Raw genomic sequence first — 20,046 nt, 5'->3', positions numbered from 1 at the left:
ACCATTAACATGCAGAGGTTCCCTATTATCTTTTTTTGCAGAACAATAAAAGAAAAAATGATTATAGTTTTTAAAATCCTAATTGTAGAAAATTCTTATCTGTAAGAAAATTAGTTTTGCCTTCAACCTTGTCAACATGTCCAAGTTTGAAACCTGAGTTTTTTTTTCTAAACTTTTCTCTGATCTTATACACCAGGATTTTTGTTTCTTTCTCCGGTCCTTGGTTTGAACAGTATCTTGATTTTCTAAATGTCTTGTCTGTATCTTTCCTTTCTCGTAACTTTTGTTGTTGTTGCTGTCACCGTGACCATTCTTTTTGATGATTATTTTGTATGTCAAATTGTTTATTTTGATTCTTGAACTTCCATCATCAATATACAGATTTATATAGTAGTACAAATATTGTATATATTAATAGAACACACAGTACCTTTTGTTAAAACTGAAGTTGCTCGAAGCCTCTGTCATCTTTTGATGAACCCTGTGTTGATATGTAATAACATCACCATCAAAGTGTATACAGCCTCCAGGAGATATTTAAGGATTTATGACATGATAAATGAATTTTTATGATTAATTCTGTTGATAGTAAACTGTTTACACCTTAATTAATGTTTTGCTTTTGTAAAATTGTCATGAATTTGCCCTAGTTATTGTTTGGTGTATTCATTGTGGCATTTGCTAAAAGAAAGTCAGGACCCTCTTTATGGAATGGAAAAAGGAAATATACCTATTCATGGACTTGTTTTCTGGAATGGACCAAGAGAAGAGTTCAATATTATCTAAAAATAATGTTGAGCATGTAAACTAAAAAGTGTTTAGCCAGTCAAGGTCATTAAAAACTTCAACCATCATCATCATCATGAGCAAGTAAAAAATATAATAATTTTTGAGAATATTTAAATAATTGGGTGAAAAATTCCAAAATCTAATAGATATTTTAGATAGGAAAATATACAAGTTCACAAAAATCATATTCTTTTTTAAAAGTTTTACCAATCACATTTTTTGCCTGGATGCTAGTATTATTTTTGTTGATTAAAATTGCAATCAGTTTGACAATTCACTGCTGAAAAAAAAATCTACATTTTGTCAGACCTGGCCTTGAAGTCATAAAACTTTCGAGTCAGTTTTTTGTACTCATACTCCAAAATCAACCAATCAAAATGTTTGATTTTAATGTTTTGAGCATGATTTTTGTGCTCTGAGCACTGAGCAAAGTTTTATGACTTCAACCTCTAGAGTGAATAATAAACTGAATACAATTTCCTTTTTACCTTATTCAGATGCATGTTTTTTTTAATTTTGTATTCTGTAGTAGCTACTAATTTTCAGATATGCGAGACATGGCCATGTCCCATAATGCAACATCACGAATTTCATACGGACATGCAGAGGGCCCAGTTGATGGCAGCTTATATGCAACAGTACATAAACGACAGCATGAATTTGTCGATAACTCAACCATTTTACAAAATGGCAACACACAGTTTCAAAATGGCTCACAGGCTTCAAGCGTGGATTCTGGTATTTCAGCCTCCTCTGGTATTAATTTTATTCCCTGCATGTGTGTTTTTAACAATAAACCAATGTCTTGAAAACATTTCACAAGTGTATTTTCTGTAACAGTACATAAGATGTAGGGGTACTGAGCATATTGGATATTATTTTGTTAAGCTTAGTTTTAAAAAGCAAACAAAAAAATCCAACAAACATTTTATGATTTTTTTTTTAAGTCTTTGTTGTGAAGATTATGATAATTTGATTGTGATATTTTCTATCACTCCTTGGTTCTTTTTTAGAATCCTAAACTTAGACTGATAGAAAGTAATTTTATTTTTAAAAAACAAGACATTGGTTTATTATTTTGTTTTATTATGTTTACCACAATTTACAACACATATCTATCATCTTCATCATCATCATCACTAAATGCATTTGTAAGAATGTCAGTTTTCCTGCTGAATGTTGGAGGAGAAGCTAACCCGAATAATTCAGTCGTTATATTCCACTTACTACATTAGCGCCTGAATGCATAGACAATGAAAAATCTTCAATCAACCATTCAGAACTAGCTCGGGATTTACCTATCTCGATAAAATAGAGCTAATTGCTGATTGGCCACCTCTTCTACAAGGCACCAATCAAAATCCAGGATTCATGAAGAATTTTTATCGTGTAAGGAATTCAGGCCCTCGCAAGTAGGAGAGATCGATTAAGGGGAGCGACTGAATTATTCGGGTTAAGGAGAAGCTGGTGGTTCTAACTGGGTATAACAGCTTCCACCAACAATAAAAACTGGTTGCCATGAAATAGCCAAGACTGCAAGAGTGCTCAAAGTGGCTTTTAACACCTTCAATCAACCAAACAAAATTTTGAAGTTCTTAACTCTTTAAGAGACTCCAGAACTCAGTCACAATAACATTGACAAGAAACAAGTTCATGGCTTCATAAAGAAAACAAGCATACAAGCTTCTTTGTGAAAGAGGGAACTGAAAATTTGATTTGATTATAGTTTTAGGTAAAATTTCCTATATTTTGAAAGTGTTCAAATAAGTATCTTTTCTTTATGGAGTTTTGAATCAACACAGAATGAGTTTGATATCTTCATAAATCCTAATTGTATCCATACTTTTACAATGGAGATGGTTCTATTTTATGAAACATGAAAAAAACCTATATAGAAGTACCACATTTACACTAATCTCATAAGACCTTTAGAATTCATATTTTAAATGTTTCATTTTATACCTCTCTTTCAGGATTAGTTGGAAACACGAGCACCAGTCAGTACAGCTCACATGCACGTACTAGTGAACCAGTCCAACAGCAGGGATATAGTACGAGTAACAACACAATGAAATCGAGCTATAGTTCTCAAAGTACCCTGCCAAAAAAGGCAGCGACTGTGGACGAACAGAAGGAACTCGATATGATTCTTAGTGATTTGTTAAATGACCAAGTTTTTGTTACTAGCCCTAAAAGTCCCCCTAAAAGTAGCCATTCTTCATCTAACGATACACGAACATTTAGGACATATGATACTGAAAGGGGTCCAGACGGGAAACTGACATATCGTACCGCAGAGGTGAATTATAAAGTGCCAGAACAACAACAAACAAATTATTCCTATTCAACAAGAACATTTAACGATGATAGTAAAACATATGTGCCTCCTAATGCCTTCAGCTATACTCCAGCGTCGCCAGAGTTAGCTCGACGAACCGAATCGTCTAAAACTACAACATTACCTTATAGTGTACGGACTGATTACGAACATCAGAATGGTGACCAATTCTCATACTCACGGTCTGACGCCGATAACTCGTCGTGGTTACAGCAACAACAACAAAAGTTACGGGAACGGAAAGATAGTAAGTCAGAAGAGAGACAACAACAGGAGAAACAATTAGTAGATGAATTAAGATCTGCACAGAATAAATATTTTACGAAACGTGCTCAAAATGAGGCCGATGAACAAGCTGTTATGCAGACCTCATTTCAACAAAACATGTCACCACCCCCGACTATGAGCAATGGACCCACAACGGGAAATTACTCATACTCCATGAAAAAGACTCATACTTTTTCGACAGATAAATCTCCAGAGCCTCCAGTGAGAACGTACCCTACAGGTGAATCTTCCTATACAACTTCAAGCTACAGAACTGAATCTAACAAACCACCCCCATCACCGGGGCAAACCAGGACAAATATTCAAATAAATATGCCTGTTTCACCCCCACTTAGGAGTAGTAGCAAAGATTACATGCAACGGTCGAGAACAAGTAGTTCAAGCAATTCATGGCAGTCCTCTCAGGGTCAAAATTCATATCGTCAAAATTCTGACTCTACTTTCGATAGGCAGTCTGAAGTCATACTGCCGCCAGTAGTCAAAACAATTACCATAACAACCCCTCCCCTATCACGGCGTAGCTTCTCGCCAACCAACCAACAGAATGTCCAAAAGACATCTAATTACGAAATTCGTCAAACCATAAGGGATCAGTCACCTGATTTCACTAAGAGCCTTCCGAGATATTCTCCAACAAAAACCAAAGTGACGGAAATTCAAGAAACAAATTTCCCAGAAGGGGATAAGAAATCTCATTACATCACTGAAGTTTACGTCCATAGAACTGCCGGAGATAATAATCCAGAGCCAGGTACGTTTAGACCTGTCGAAAACCATGCACTTTAGAGATACACATTATTTTTTATACAATATTTATGTAATTTTGCATTCAATGTTTTGATACTTTTTATTGAATGACTAATTTAAAATATTTTTTAGCTTTTGCTGCTTTTCATATATATTGATAACATTTTTACCATATATTTTTTTTCCATTTCACAACATTAGATATATGCAATTTAAAAAAAAAAAATCTTTTTGTGAATTTTTTTTTTCATTTGAAATTGTTTTTATCATCTAAGAATTTTTTTATCTTTCATTGTGAAAAATTTGGCAACAGAAAAAAAAACAAGTCTAAATACCATTTCTAGCCTTATGCCATAGTCTGCTTCATTCATACTTTAATCTGTATCTGATCTGTATCTCTCAAGTGTTTTACTGTTTCCCTCCTCTTCCAATGTTGTGACCTGTACTATGAATAGACTGCAATCCCTTATCTAGACTTGTTCTAAAAATAGAATGCATTTTTTGGAATGTCCGCTGCGAATGAGCCGAAATTTTGCGATTTTGAAAACTGCCATGATTTGTTGTTTAGAGCTTCTACTCACAGAATGAACATGGGAGATAACTCTCTCTCTCTCTAACAGTTGAATGGGAGATAACTCCGTAATGTGTCTTGATTTGCTTTTTGGAATGGAATGTTTTTAATTTGATTAAAAGACAATGAAATGATTTTTCAGATTCTTTAATTTTTAAATCTCATAAGAGAAAACTTGCAAGTTTGGGGAAATTATCAAATTCCAAAGAAGAATCTGAATATTATTTATGTCTTTTATGTCTTTTGGTTGTTATTTTAAAACTGTCTGTTTTCTTTACAGTTTTGTTGGTGTAGGACTGATTTTGTTAAGCATGAAATAATTATTCTTTGAAATATAATTATTATTTATCATATTATGTTTTTTTCTCTTCAGATTGTTAATATATTTTATTTGCATGTTTAACAGTCTTGATTCATTCAGTTTTGAAAATTCAAAAAACAAAGATTTTTTGTATGAATATGTTTTTTTTCTGTTTATTAACCATATTACATAATTTGAATGAATCAAATTTATGCAAAAAAGCTTCAATTTGCATGAAAATATTTTTTATCACATTGCTTTTTGTGCTTAAAGCACTAAATTGTTCATTTTCACTTTCTACAATATATTCAGACACTTTTAATATTTCACAATTTCAAATATATATATTTCACTGCTATGAAAATGTGTCAAAATTGATTTCTATGATGTGTTTAACACATTTAAAAGGCTTTCTAAGTGAGCCTCAAGCTTGCTAGTTTGTCAAATGTACAATATTGCTAAGTTACAGTAATCAAATATGTTACATGTACCAAAACAAAAAAAGAAATTGAATTTCCGTAAAGTTGCTTAGCTAATTTATTTATTCATAGAAAAGATAAGTATTGTGTAAATATAATGAATGCAATTCAATAGTAAGATTTTAAATTAATAAAAAGATTGAAATCTTCTGTCAAATTCAAATTGAACATTGTAAAGTTTTTATTTATATTAATTTTGTGATGAAATTGTTCTTGTATATTATCATATTCAATTTCTCCATTTATATTGCAGTCCAACATCATCGAACAAATACAGTCGAAAGAACGGAAAAAACAGAAATTGACAAAACAAGGTCATTGGATGAACTTGAAAAATCGTTACAAGCCGCATCCAATTCAATTATCGCAACAAAACCAACATGGCAAGTTCAAAACCAACAACCACAACAACCGCAGACAGGAAACCAGGGATTCCAAAAGATAGAGCAAACCCAGAGAGTAACACGAAAATATGAAACCAGAACATTTGAGACGCATAACCAGCAGAAACAGGATACAGTGAGTAACGAGGAGCCACGAAGCATGTCACCATCATGGGATAATGTTTCCCCGCATGTAATCGTAGATGTATGTATTTATACTATTTATTTTCATTTTAAACATATCACAAAGACTGACCTTGTTTTCCGCTCTTTGGTAGGGGTTTTGCCTCTTTGACACATTCCCCATTTCCATTCTCAATTTTACTCAATAACAAAGACTGACCTTAAAAGTATCGGAAAAGTCTTATTATAAAAAATCATATTAAACTAAACAACCGAAAAAAAATTAGCCTGTCAATATTGTAGGTGACCTTAAATGCAAGAAATTTGCCCTATCAATTATTTCAGTAACCACAAAAGAGTATTTTTCTCCAGTGTAAAGATGATATTGAATAAGCTGAAGTGATATTTAATACATTCACAACTGCTACCAGTGTTTCAACAAGACCAAGAAATTGCTACGAAAAAGAAATGTTTTTTTGCACAATAACAATTCAAACTTAATCATATAAAAGTAAAGATTGAATTATTGTTGATTTTTTTTATCAAAGCAGACCAAAGGGAGATAAGTCAGAATTATTAACAAGTCTTTGTGGTATGTCTGTAAACTATTCAAAATATTCACATTAGCTGTTAAAAGTACATTAATGAATTAGTGAAAGTTAAAAAATAGAAATGGGTAATTTAATCTCCTTATTAACATAAGACTGAAAATAAATTTGGCAAATGATGAAAAACAGCAAATGGGATATTATGAATTGTTTATTCTTATTATAATTTCATTTCATTTAATACCCCAATTTATTTCAGAATTGGTAATATTTTTATATCTTAATTATAATTAGATGTTGTGACTAACTTGCATCAATAGTATTTAATTATACCCCTTTGTATATTAGTTGTAACTTAAATTTCTACAGTGACTTATAATATAGATTATTATTTTTTTTTCTAATTGGTAAACTGCAGTACTGTAGTTCGTAGGCAAGTTGAAGGAATAAAATCTTTCTTTAGGGCATTGTATATTAGTGCTAGGTTGCAAGTTTATGAATAACATAAGATGATCAGAAAATTTTATCGAAATAATTTTGCCAGTAAATTTAGATATTTACAATATTTCTTGTTAGTTTACAATTTAAATATAGCTAAGAAGATGTGGTATGAGTGCCAATGTGACAACTTTCTATCAAAGTCACAATGTATTAAAACTTAACAATTATAGATCAAAGAACTGTTTACATTATTCGGTTTACAATTTTACAATGAAATATTCTTTTACAACTTAAGAGTGAAATCCAGGATTCAGAATTAGACGACGAAGTTTTGTTTTTAATGAGCAAATATTCTGAAGAGGAGGTAGACATTAGCATGGAAATTCATTCTAAACAATACGGCATTTAAATTTTATAATTTGATATTTTAATCTTTTTAAATTTAATCTAAAAATCTTCTCTTTTATTATATGTCTTTAATTATATGATTTTGATGAGTTGTCTGTCCAAACTTGAGTGTAGCACCCTCCTACATGAGCAGATAATATATAGTCTGAAAAAATTATGAAAAATACATCCTTCATGATAGGTTATACAATTTGTATTTTAATTTGCAAAATAATATTGTTAACCAACCTGATCCTAGAAATGTTTTATAATTAACAGATTGGAAAAAGGGAAGGGAAGGGAAGGGAAGCAACTCACTGTAAGGGTAGACAACTCAAATTCTTATTATCTTTTTCAATTCAAAAAAGCATGGATTCTCCTTAAAAAAAATAATTTTGTAAGTCAGAAAGGAAATCTTGTTCTATAAATATTGTTACCAAAAGAATTTCTTACATAATAAGCTTCATCAGACATTTTTATCAAGATATATAATTATATATACATAAATCCTAATAATATATGGATATACTTATTTATAATATTTTACTGATTATGAATGTGTATAATATTCACATCATTTTTGTATATCTAAATATACTCGGGTATTCTAAGCATGTTTTATCTTTTTTTACTTAAATTCTCCCATTTTTGAAAGAGCATGAACTTTCCTTTTTGTTGTTGTTGTGAGCATGATTATCTCCCCTGACACAATATTTTATTTTCTTTATTGGACTGTTGGTTTAAAAAAATAATCTGCCATTTCACACAAACAATAGATTTAAAAATATTTTTTTCACAAACATGTTTGAATTTTATTTTAACCAAATCTGTATTGGTAACAGTATAAATATCAAGGACTTCATATTTTCTTATATATTTGAATTGTACATATGTTAATTGGTATATAGACATAATTTATAACTTTTGTGCAGTTTTTACCTTGTTTTGTTTTCCTTTAAAACTTTTTTTATAGCCAGAAGAGAAATTACTCATTCGGGTAACAGTCTAATTAAAGATTTTGAAAACTATATTTATTCAATTTACTGAAAAAGGTTAATTCCCATGGACAATACAACACAGTATTTTTATTTCTGTTACAATTTAATTTAATTTTAACAAAGTACTATAGTAAATATCAAAATTAGAAATGCTGTTCACTTCATGCAAAAGTCTAAAATGACCATTTAAATATTTTGAAATTTTATCACAAATGTTTTTTGTTTATGTTCCGTCAGAATATTTAAATGGATACTATCTATCAAGGTCAACTGGAAAATATTTTCCATATTCTTATTTTAAAATCGTCAACTATTTTTCGATCTTTCTGATTGAATAATTTTATTGTTTTATGTCTGTGTTAAATTTCTGAAATCTAACTTTGTAGCAGCATCAAGAAATAGCTGCTCCACGTCCCAAACATATCAACGTCGTGGAGGAAGATAGATTTAGTCTGAGACCCATTGGTCCTGGCATGCAACCATTGGAACCAGAAGGGATACAAACTGGTACTCTGCCAAGATCTACTACACCGAGCTTCCCTGTTAGCCCAGTGTCAACAGCAGGTACGTTTCATTGTTAACAGAAGATTATGAAAGAATAAAAATAGTATGGTATGAGGTAACTGTAAAAACACACACACAAAAATTTATGTTGGGAAAAAAAAAAAAAAAAAAAAAATTATTATTTTATTTTTATATTTTTATATATACATTTTGCAATAGGAAACACTTTCATTTATTTAAGTTTATTTAGTTTGGCTTGAAGTTTAAAAGTCATCTTACAATTATATATCTAGGAAACTTCTATAGCTAGATTTATTAAAATTGATATAATTTCTTATTTGATTTGACCCTTTAAAATATTTTATAAAAGGCAATAGTTTTTGCATTTATATTTTTTGGAAAAATAATTGGTAAATTTAAGAAATTTTTACTTTTCCTTTTTTTTTTGTCCTTTGAATTATTTAAGAATTAAAAAAAAGGGTGATACATATATTTGCATTTTTAGAACTTTTGAGTTTAGTTGGAATTTTATGTTATATAAAATTTCAGACATTTTTGATAAATTAGATGATTGTAAGTAGCCAAGTATGATTTTGTTATTTTTGTTATGTTTTTAGTTCGGTTTTGGAAATTTGAGCTTTGCACATGGGGCACGTGACTTTTTAACAGATTGCTTTTTATTTTGTTTTGTTCGAAATTAGAAATTAGTTGCCTTGGAAAATAACAAAAATCAGATTAACAAATTTTTTGTCTAAAATTTTTGTGCTTATTATTTTTGGGGGCAGATAATATCTGTTAGATAATCTGAATTGCTTTTAAGGTAATGCATCAATTACTAATTATTTTACTAGACCAAGTTTTAAAAAGTACATTCAGTTTATAAGATAACTGTCAAAAGTAATTTATCTAATAGCATCCCAAAATGTGTGATAAAATGAGTAAGAGCGTTTTTATACTCTAAATTTTTTTTCAATTTTATCATAGTTTCAAAAATTTTTAGAACATACGGTACAAATCAAGTGTAATCTGAACTTTTAACTTAAAATCTGTAATTGGTGCAGGCGATGCATATTATACACAATAAAAATAAGATTAACTTTGAAGTATTTGATTTTAATGATTAATTTAATTTTCAATAAATAGTTAAGTAGTAATAACTATAAAAAAATGAGACAGCTAAGAATTGTTTAAGAGAATTTTTAAAACACTATAATGAAAGGACTATATTTAAGTGTTTAAAAAAACAATTTAAGCATAAGTGTTAAAGTTTACTTTGTCTAATATTCAAATGAAAAATATATTAAAAACTTACGGTTACCGATAAAAGATAGATATTAGCCGATTTTTTTTCTAAATGCTATTTGTTTATATTTGGCGCTAACAGAGCAAGTTATACAGTCGGTACATCAGAAAGTCCGACGGTTGTCACTGGGATCCGTAAGAGATCTGCATGGTAAATAACAAATGTTGTCCTTAACCTTTTTGTCTGCCTTATTTTATCAGAGTTTAAGTCATAGACTTGCATGTAAATGTTGTCTTCGTATTGTAGTTTAATTTCAAAAACAAAGTCTTCAATATTTACTGTGTTAATGTTTGAATGCCTGTTTTTTTTTTTTTCACAAAAAAAGTGATTTTATATTTGTTTTATGGAATGGAAATTGAATATTTCATCATTTTTTAAGTTGAATTTATGTATTTTTAAGTGTTTTCCTAGTTTAAATCAACTTAATTAATTGACTCTACAAAACAAAACCTTGATCTAAGGGAGATAATCAAATGAAGAAAAAAGCATTCATACCTCATATTTGCATGTTCAGTGATAATTTTATTTAGTCTAAGCAATTTTATACCAAAAATCATGAATGTTGCATGTATGAAGACTTTAAAGACAATTTCCTGCAAAACAGAAACTAAAAATCATGTCTTACTTTTGAACTCTGTCCTTGAATAAGAAACTCTTCAACCTTACATTCTGAAATTTTCCCTGAATGACTGAATATCTTTTCCTTTGTGAAATTTGCCGATAAAAAACTGTCCATAGGTAAATTTTACTTCTCAAAGATGTAGAAAAGTATTCCTTTATTTTATTTAATTAGTATTTATTAATACGAAAAAGAAAAAAAAAGTGAAATTTGATAATAGTTTAGAAGAAGACAGTTGATATTGGTCTTTATATGCTGTTTGTCTGAAGACATTAAGACATCCTCTAACGGAAAATGAGAATTTCTATGGACAGTTTGTTTTGTGTTTTCACGGTTACACATCAATTTAATATGTGAACTTTCTTTTTTTTAAATGATTGTGAATAACTAAAGCACCAGATTAAGAATATAGAAAACTGTTGAAAAAAATATCAATTTCAACTGTTGTGTACAATTGTTAAAATGATGCTCACGATTGGATAATACCTATGTCACATGTTATTGTCACTTGTTTTTATGTTTGTATAGAAACAGGTGACTTTTTGGTAATATGAGCACTTGCAATTACCATAACTATCAAGGTTATTATATATATAACAACTGATGTGCTACACTATTAAATATTGACCTGTCTTAACCTTCCCTTTTTGACCTTGAAGATTTTTTTGGGATGAAACAGATGCTGGCACAGGTTAATTTATCACTATCGACAGGTGGCCTCAGATGGTCAGTCAAAACAAGAGGTTTTATTTCAACATAGTTAACTATATATATATATCTTATATGTTAAATGAAGAAAGTAAAAATTAGACATTTTATTTTGCAGTAGTATGCATGAACGTTGCGTGAATACTTGTGATTAAATATCATCTATTAACTTTGTATAGTTTTAAAAGTTTCAAAATGGTGTAATCATACCCATTAAAAAACATTAAGGGGTCACCTTGAGTGTGTAGAAACATAAGCTGTCCAACAGAGCCAAAAATACAACTTATGATAACATACAAGGGACTCGTAAGGTCTTTCAAAAGTCTTTACGAGTGTGGCCAACAATACTAAGGGGAAATCAAAACTCATAAGTCTTAAACAAACTACCAATGCCATAGAACATATTTAAAAATATGCACAGTATTTAAAACTGAGAACAGTAAAGATTACATCATTTTGAAACTTAAAAAATGAATGATCATTGGTTGAAAATGAATGAATTGAACAACACCTACCATATATACCTCGTTTTACTTACCAAGAATTATTAAGGTGGGAAAAAAAAAATATTTATCCTCAAACTAAAGATACATTACAAATAGCCCTCAATTTGAAAAAGTATAGAAATTGTTTTAAAATTCTTTTATGATTGAAATAAAGGTATATATTGTATGGAATTGATACATATAATTATTAATGTTTTACGCTCCTTGTTGGTCGTTTAGATTTCATTGAATGATTGTGTATGGTTTAATTTGCAGTAAAAGTGCATTTAATTTATTCATCTTAAACGTTTCATGTTATTTTACTTGTTAATTATGATTGATAGATTAAAAAGATTTCAAAAGATTAAACTTTTCAACTTATTGTATTTCACACAAAATTAAATATATCGAAAAATTTTAAAGATATTTTAAAACAGATTGTTTTTTAACTGTCACATTTGTTAGAAATTTGAGAAATATCTTTAATGAGGTAGATTTGTAAGAAATACATCTCTTATTATTGCAAGTGAAAGAAAACATTTCTTTATGTCAATTATGTTAACATTTTTGTGAATGGACTGAATTTTATTGGGACCACAACAAAAAAGGATTTTGAAACGAGAAATGTAACTTTCGTTGACCATACAAATCATAAACAGTTTATGTGCACTTTTACTGCAAGTTAACAGTGTTACAACAAGGATGCATTTGATCTCCTGGATGGTTTTTGATGTTTTGTAATGACATGTGTATTTTATTTTGTTTTGCCTGCGGTTGTAGTTACTCCTCCATTTCCAATTACTCCAAGATCACCATACTATACAATGCAAGGTAAATATTATTCTCATTTTATCTCTCACGCTATAATTATACATGTATTTGGTTAAAACCTGTTTTAATAAAAAGGGGGATTTGTTTACAAATTTGGACAGACATTAACTGGTATAGAAATGTACTGAGGGTAAAGTGTTATTCATGGGATAGTAATTTTCATTGATTTTGTAGTTATTAAAAGTATATTTTGCAAAGGGTTCTTCTTTAACTCTGTGAAAACTAACCAATTGGGTATTCATGAAAATACATTCATTCCATGATCCACACAAATAACTCTTAAAAAGATAGACCCACAGTATATTTTAATACATGGCTTCTAAATTTTTGGTAAAGCAGATGGCAATGGGTCAAATTTATTTCTGTAATAAGTCTATAGATTGAATTTTTTGTTTCACTAATTTATATACCGGTATACTGGGGGTTTATATTGAAATATGTTTAAATGAAGATTATTTGCATAAACAATAATATATCTTGACCACAATTTTATGTTTATGTGTTTCTCTGTTTTGTTTGTTTGCAAAGTAGAATTTAGACCTTCACAGCACACTTTAACTTTGACTCTATCTTAACTTAACTTGCATGTTATGTTTTCCTTCACCTTGTGAGCATGTCTGGTTTGTCAGTGTTGTTGTTACCATGGTTACTAATCATGTCCAGGTCCTTTGACCTTGAAGAAAATTGAATTCACTTGAAGATTTTATTTTTTTTTTAATGAAAAAAAAGGATAATTTATCATTTTGATAACTGTACTCAAATTTTGTTTTGGATTTTTATACCAAATTTGAATAAATATTTTCATTAGAATAAGTTAGTTCCAGGGTAGCAACAGGGTAATTTGTGTTTATCTTATGTTTCATAGTTTCATGTTTTCATCCTCATTTTGTCGTTATTTTTTATGTGAATTTTATTTTATTTTAAAAAAAATTGTTTTATTTATTTTTATTTATTTTTTATTTGTCTGATATTCATTCATTTCATTCTTGAACTTATAGATTTCATTCTCAAATTATCACATTTAAATCTTTTAATATTAATTGGAATAGTTAAAACATAATATATAGCCATTATATTATACATGTAAAACACAGCCTGATACAAAATAATTTATAGAAATAGCATGTTATGGTAAAAGTAGGCTATCTTGAGGATGAAAATAAAGAAAAATTAGGTACAATGTTTAGTACATTAGATGCACTTAAAAACGAGACATCTAGCAGACTGCAAGCAGCTTTTCTATGTTACAACACAAATGAAACTATTTTTAGAAAGCCGAAAGTGTGCATGGTTTCCAAAATTTAAACAACAATTTACCATAACACCTTACAAAATAGGCTTTTTTTCAAAGATGGCTGTACAATAATAATACTGTGGAATCATTTTTTTCGTGGGTACCAATTTTTGTGGATAAAGGAAAACTTGCGTGTTTATGGATATTATTAATTTTGTGGTTTTGCCAAGGTCTGCATACAAGCCTATAGAACATTTGTTATTCGTTGACGATTTAATTTTGGGGTTCACCTGTACCCATGAATTCCACAAAATTGGTATCTAACGAATAATAATGTTTCTACAGTAGTTAAGTGTCAATCTTAACACTTATGTTAACATGTGCATCTTGCTTTTTGTCATGTGACTGAATAGCTTCCATGCCTAGTTTGTCACCTACAACGCCACCTGTATTTGATAAAGACGAGCATTACAATCGCATTGTGAGCCGACAGATCACAAGATCTACGTCGGACCGTACTTCAGATCCACTTTATGCCTCGATACCTGAAGATCTTGCTAGAAGGCAGAAGTCAGGTAGATTTAACATAGACAAACATAAATAGTCAGAAAATGACGGAAACTTGTAATGGCCGCTATAGTTTGCTCAAACTTTTACTCAGTATTTTGACTGTTTGATAATTTGGCTGAAATTTTGCCAGGATCTAGTGAAAATATTTTACAAGAAAAACCAACTGACTTTTAAAATTAAAAGATTGAAGATACTTTTGGAAATGTCTTTATGATATAATGGCAAGTGTAGATTTTTGCCTTTGGAATTCAGCATTTTTAGGCATATTGCAAGTTTTCTTCTGCAAAAACGGTTTTCTTTTGACAATTGCTTTTGCCATTGTAGTTAATCAGATTAGCTTTTAGTTGCAAATAACCAAAAACTTTAAACTTTTCACATTAGCACTTTAATGCATTGCAGAAACAAAAGAATTAATGACTGATGCTGCAAGTCTGAAAAAAAAATAGAAATAAAAAAACAAGAGCTTTTAAAAACAGCATGGGTTTATGGTTTATGCATGACACCTGAACAAAAAATCTAAGCATGTGATTGCACTGCAAAGACTGACAAGTCTGTATCTGCTTTGTGATGTCTTTTAATCTCACAATGATCAAATATGGTGGTTGGAATTAATCTCTCTTACTCAATCAGGCACCTGTACATACTACACAGAAATCTGGAATTAAAAGAAGGAGAAGAAAAATGGAGTTTCCACAATGATAATTCTGTTTTTGATTTGCATTTAACTTAAAATTAAATAATAATAATTTTTGATCATCAACTTGCATAATGGTATATTTTCATGTGTAATATCTTGTATCTGAATTCTGCATCGTGAATGAAAAATATTTGCATTAAGCATTAATAAGAAAAGGTGATATACTTTATAAATGGTGATTGCATAGCATTGAACTGTGGATTCAATTGCTTTTGTTCCAATTCCAAGAACTTTTCAAATGACCTATTTTTTATGTTCAAATTTGAATCCACATTAAATTCGGTAAGTTAGTTTATATGTTTGCTGCACTGGTATATGGAATAGATTAATCTCTTGACTTACTCACATTGACACAAGACCCATTTAATTTCAGTGAAATCTCAGGTTGTTCCAGGAACCATGGTTTAAACACCAAATGCAAACCAATAGCAAGATTTCAATGTTTCATTTTCTTGTTTCTATAGCAACCCATCAACAGAATCATCAACAACATCAACAGCAGCAACAGACACAGCAGCAGACAGAACATCGCGAGTACAAATACCAGACACAACATCATTACAACCAACAACCAGGTCAACAGTTCGGGACTGGTTCCCAGCAGAATGTTAATATGATTGAAGGAATGCCACCACAGAATATACCAATTCAACATCAACAAGGTAAAGAGTTGTCTTTCTTTGTATAAGTTTTCATCAAGGTAAAGAGGAAAAGTTTTCATCAAGGTAAAAAGTTAACTTTCTTTGTACTAGAATTTTATCTAGGTAAAGAGTTATCTTTCTCTGTATTAGAATTTCATCTAAGTAAAGAGTTATCTTTCTTTGTATTATAATTTCATCTAGGTAAAGAGTTATCTTTCTTTGTATTAGAATTGTATCAAGTTTAAGAGTTATCTTTCTTTTTATTAGAATTTTGTCAAGGTAAAGGGTTATCTTTCTTTGTATTATAATTTCATTTAGGTAAAGAGTTATCTTTCTATGTATTAGAATGTAAAGAGTTAACTTTTTTGTATTAGAATTTCATCTATCTCCTCTAAAGTCATGGATCTCTTTGACAATACGCACACAATACAGAGATGCATGCCAAATATTAAGGGACATTATTTTTTTAAACACATATATTAAATTGTTCAAATTGTAAAGTTGACATGAAAATTTAGACTGGAATACATATGGGATCAAGTTTGATGTTTTATAATAAATAGGAAATTGATTTGTCTTTTATTTGCGAAAAATAAGCAAATATCAGTAGAGTTTCAGTTATTGTTGTGTCTTTCTAGAAGAATTACATTCAATTTGAATTATATTTTATTAATATTCCATATCTTATTTATAGGTGGATCTAATTTCAACACTATGAGTTCAACACATGGTTCGGTTTCCTCTCCACAAGGTTTCAATACATTAGGTTCCAACCAATCTCCACAAGGTTTTAATACTTTAGGTTCCAACCAATCATATCGCACGGAATCACATGACAAATACCATACAATGGGTTCTACTGGTTCACAGGATAGGTTTGGAACAATGGGTTCACAGCCAGAAACTAGTAGGTTCACAACATTGGGTTCACAGCAAGAAAGATTCGGCACAATGGGTTCACAGCAAGATAGGTTTGGCACAGCTGGTTCACAGAACTTCAGTACAATGAGCTCAGGACATCAACAACAGTTTGGTACCATGGGTTCACAGCAAAATGGTGGAACTCTCCATGTGGATACAAGACAAGGAAATATGCATAGTGGTCCCTCTTCTGCAGGAAGGTAAGAACAGTGTTATATTCTTTAAATATTTCGATCTTTTAAGCTATTCTGAATACTTCAGGTGTTAATATACATAGTGGTCCCTCTTCTGCAGGAAGGTAAGAACAGTGTTATATTTGCTAAATATTCCGTCTTTTGAGGTAAGCTGAATAATTCAAAGTTATATTCTGCTGATATGTAATAGCTGCATACAGGCCTGAATGTCTGGCATAAAATTGAAGAGCAAGCTGATTGGCTATCTCTCCTAAAGATATGGTTTCATAAAGTATAGGTATGATGGTCAATTAGGAGACAGGCTTGAATTATTTTGGTTACATCTTGAGTAAGGGACATAACTCTTAAATCTCACTGGCATGCTTGTTTTAACCATTTCACGAAGATCAGTAAATTTCAGTGACATATTCTATTCTATTATTATATATATAATCTGTTTTCATTGACTACATTTTACACATATTGACTGTGACTTCAGATCTTTTAAAAGATTTAGTTCATATATAAATGATGTATCAAAATTAATTGTGTCAATCATAAAAAGCATTGCACAAAATTACTTTTCTCTTCATAGGCCATGTCAAAAATCTAATCATGTCCTATCTTTTCCACTAGGTCTTCCAAAATCTAGTTTCTAAATATTGTCATAAAGTCCTTCAGAAAATGCAACATGACCTAGAGGCTTAGATTACAATAGATATTATGAATAATTAAATGAAGACTCAAATTGTGATGTGTGATATTAAAAGATGTCGCCTTAAAAGTGCCTCAATGAAAATATAATTAAAATTCAAATATAAAATGTATTCATGTTTACCACATAACTTCAAAGAACTTTATAATAACGAATACACAAATTAACTGGGAATATTTGAATAAAAATTAATATCAGTTTCAACTTGATGAAATTAAGTTATGCATTTCTTTAAATATGATATTTATCTTTATAAGATGTGGGCCTACAAAATTAGAAATGAAGGTTTTGTGTGGGAAAGGAATGTTCAATGGATGTGTATACATGATCCTTGATTAATTGAAAAAAAAATCAACCTGTTATCGAGAAGATAATACTCTAATTATATATAAAATTTTAGCAAAGGTGTGTTTCATTGTACAATCCATTTATAACATACCCCTATATACCTTTAAATTAATTACCGGTAGTTGTTACATATAGATTCTACCATGCCACATTGTTGATTACGGCCTTATCCCCTTGTAAGGTAGTTTAATTTTCACAGTTTTAAATGCAAGGTTAATACTTTTAAATTTAAAAGCTTTTTTGAAATTTGATAAAAAAAAATTGCAAGACAAAAAAGAAATTAAAAAACATTTTGATTTAAAAAAAAAAAAAAAGGAGGGGGGGGGGGGGGGGGGTTGCAGAGTACAGGATTTTTTTTGATAGAAGGTCAAGGGAACCTTCCATCAAAAGAGTTTAGACTTTTGGTTTGTACTTTTACAAGATATCATATTCTTTCCATTGTAATTAGGTAAATATACTTAATATTGATTGTTATTGATACTTTTTCAAGTAGAAAAATAGATTTTTTTTGAAAGACAAATTGTCTGATGTAAAAAAATATCTATGAATGAAAATTTGTTATCTGTATTCTCTTTATACTATCTATTTAAATGAATCACAAATACCTAATAGTCCTATACACAAAAGGTATAAAAAAATAACATCAAATACATGTACAAATGATCGTTATCTGAAGCCTTTGTAGTCTGTCGCTAATCCATCAGAGATATATCACAGACTGAGAGGTGTAATACATCAAATGTAAATAAGACTTCACTTCTTACGTGTACCTGTGACTTTGGAAATTTAAAAACATAAGAAAAAAAGTTACCAAAGAAAAGATCCTTTAGCAAATACACAATATTTATTGTCATCGATACTTTTTCCATTTGAAAAAATATTTACTTTATAAAAAGACAAATTGTCTGTTGTAAAAAAAAGATTTATGAATGAAAATTTGTTATCTACTATCTATTTATATAAATCAAAAATATGTACAAAAGGTAAAAAAAACATCAAATACATGTACAAATGATCGTTATCTGAAGCCTTTGTAGTCTGTCGCTAATCCATCAGGTATATTTCATAGTCTTGAGAGGTGTAATACATCTAAAGTAAATAAAGATTCATTTCTTACATGTACCTGTGATGTTTAGAGGCACTAACTGATCAGGACTAGCTGTCAGCCACACATGGTATTTGTTTTTTTTTATCAAAGACGACATCCTTTTACCTTTGACATTTATGCAAATAACATTATTACCTGAGGGATTAAGGTAGCGTTTATAGAGTCGAGTGGTATTTAGGTAGTAACTGCGGATGTTTATAGTTTACCAGGGGGCATAATCGTAATCTAGATTTTCTCAACATGTGACTTGGATATTGCCGCTATAAAATAATAATACTGGATAGTTAATCTCCATAAGGTAAATCAGAATTATTTGTTTATAGCATTGCACAATTTTAAAAAATCGGACTTGTGTAAAAATGTTTGGCGTAACTTTTTGAACTTTTAAAAAATTTGAATATTGTTTTGATGTTTAATGATCTATGTTTACATTAAAGGTATTTGAATTTAAAGACCTGCGTTGAACTAATGGGGACCATATATTCTATTTTAAATATTATGATCTTAATGTATTGTATTGTACAAATATTTGCCTCTAAGGCTCTGGCATATACAGTTGTTAAGAGAAATGTTAGTAGACCAATAATTTATAATTTATTCATCTTAAAACTTTCACATGATTTTAAATTATTTTGTAAGAGTTTTTTGGTTGTAGTATTTTCTATTTTTCCTATTATTCAACAATCAAACAAGCATGATTGGTACTGGTAGAAGGGTGAGGGGTAGACAAACAACACCCCTTTTATGAAATTTTTCAAATTCTAATTGCAAAAATAGTGCAACTCTTACAATCATT

The 20,046-nt window shown here is 29.8% G+C and overlaps 1 protein-coding gene across 1 annotated transcript in view; it reads left to right on the top strand.

Moving 5' to 3' along the window:
- Positions 1 to 20,046, top strand: part of LOC139503588 (tensin-3-like) — a gene marked incomplete in the record, with an annotated part of 200,094 nt that overhangs the window by 161,613 nt on the left and 18,435 nt on the right. Inside the window, 10 exon segments of the mRNA XM_071293389.1 lie at positions 1,336 to 1,545; positions 2,763 to 4,166; positions 5,767 to 6,101; positions 7,304 to 7,372; positions 8,780 to 8,957; positions 9,447 to 9,470; positions 12,793 to 12,843; positions 14,491 to 14,652; positions 15,809 to 16,006; positions 16,680 to 17,106. Coding sequence (XP_071149490.1) covers positions 1,336 to 1,545; positions 2,763 to 4,166; positions 5,767 to 6,101; positions 7,304 to 7,372; positions 8,780 to 8,957; positions 9,447 to 9,470; positions 12,793 to 12,843; positions 14,491 to 14,652; positions 15,809 to 16,006; positions 16,680 to 17,106 — 3,058 coding nt within the window.

This window comes from Mytilus edulis, chromosome 14 (assembly GCF_963676685.1).
Source record: "Mytilus edulis chromosome 14, xbMytEdul2.2, whole genome shotgun sequence".
Classification (NCBI taxonomy): Eukaryota; Metazoa; Mollusca; class Bivalvia; order Mytilida; family Mytilidae; genus Mytilus; species Mytilus edulis.
This window is presented reverse-complemented; position numbering and strand designations above follow the sequence as displayed.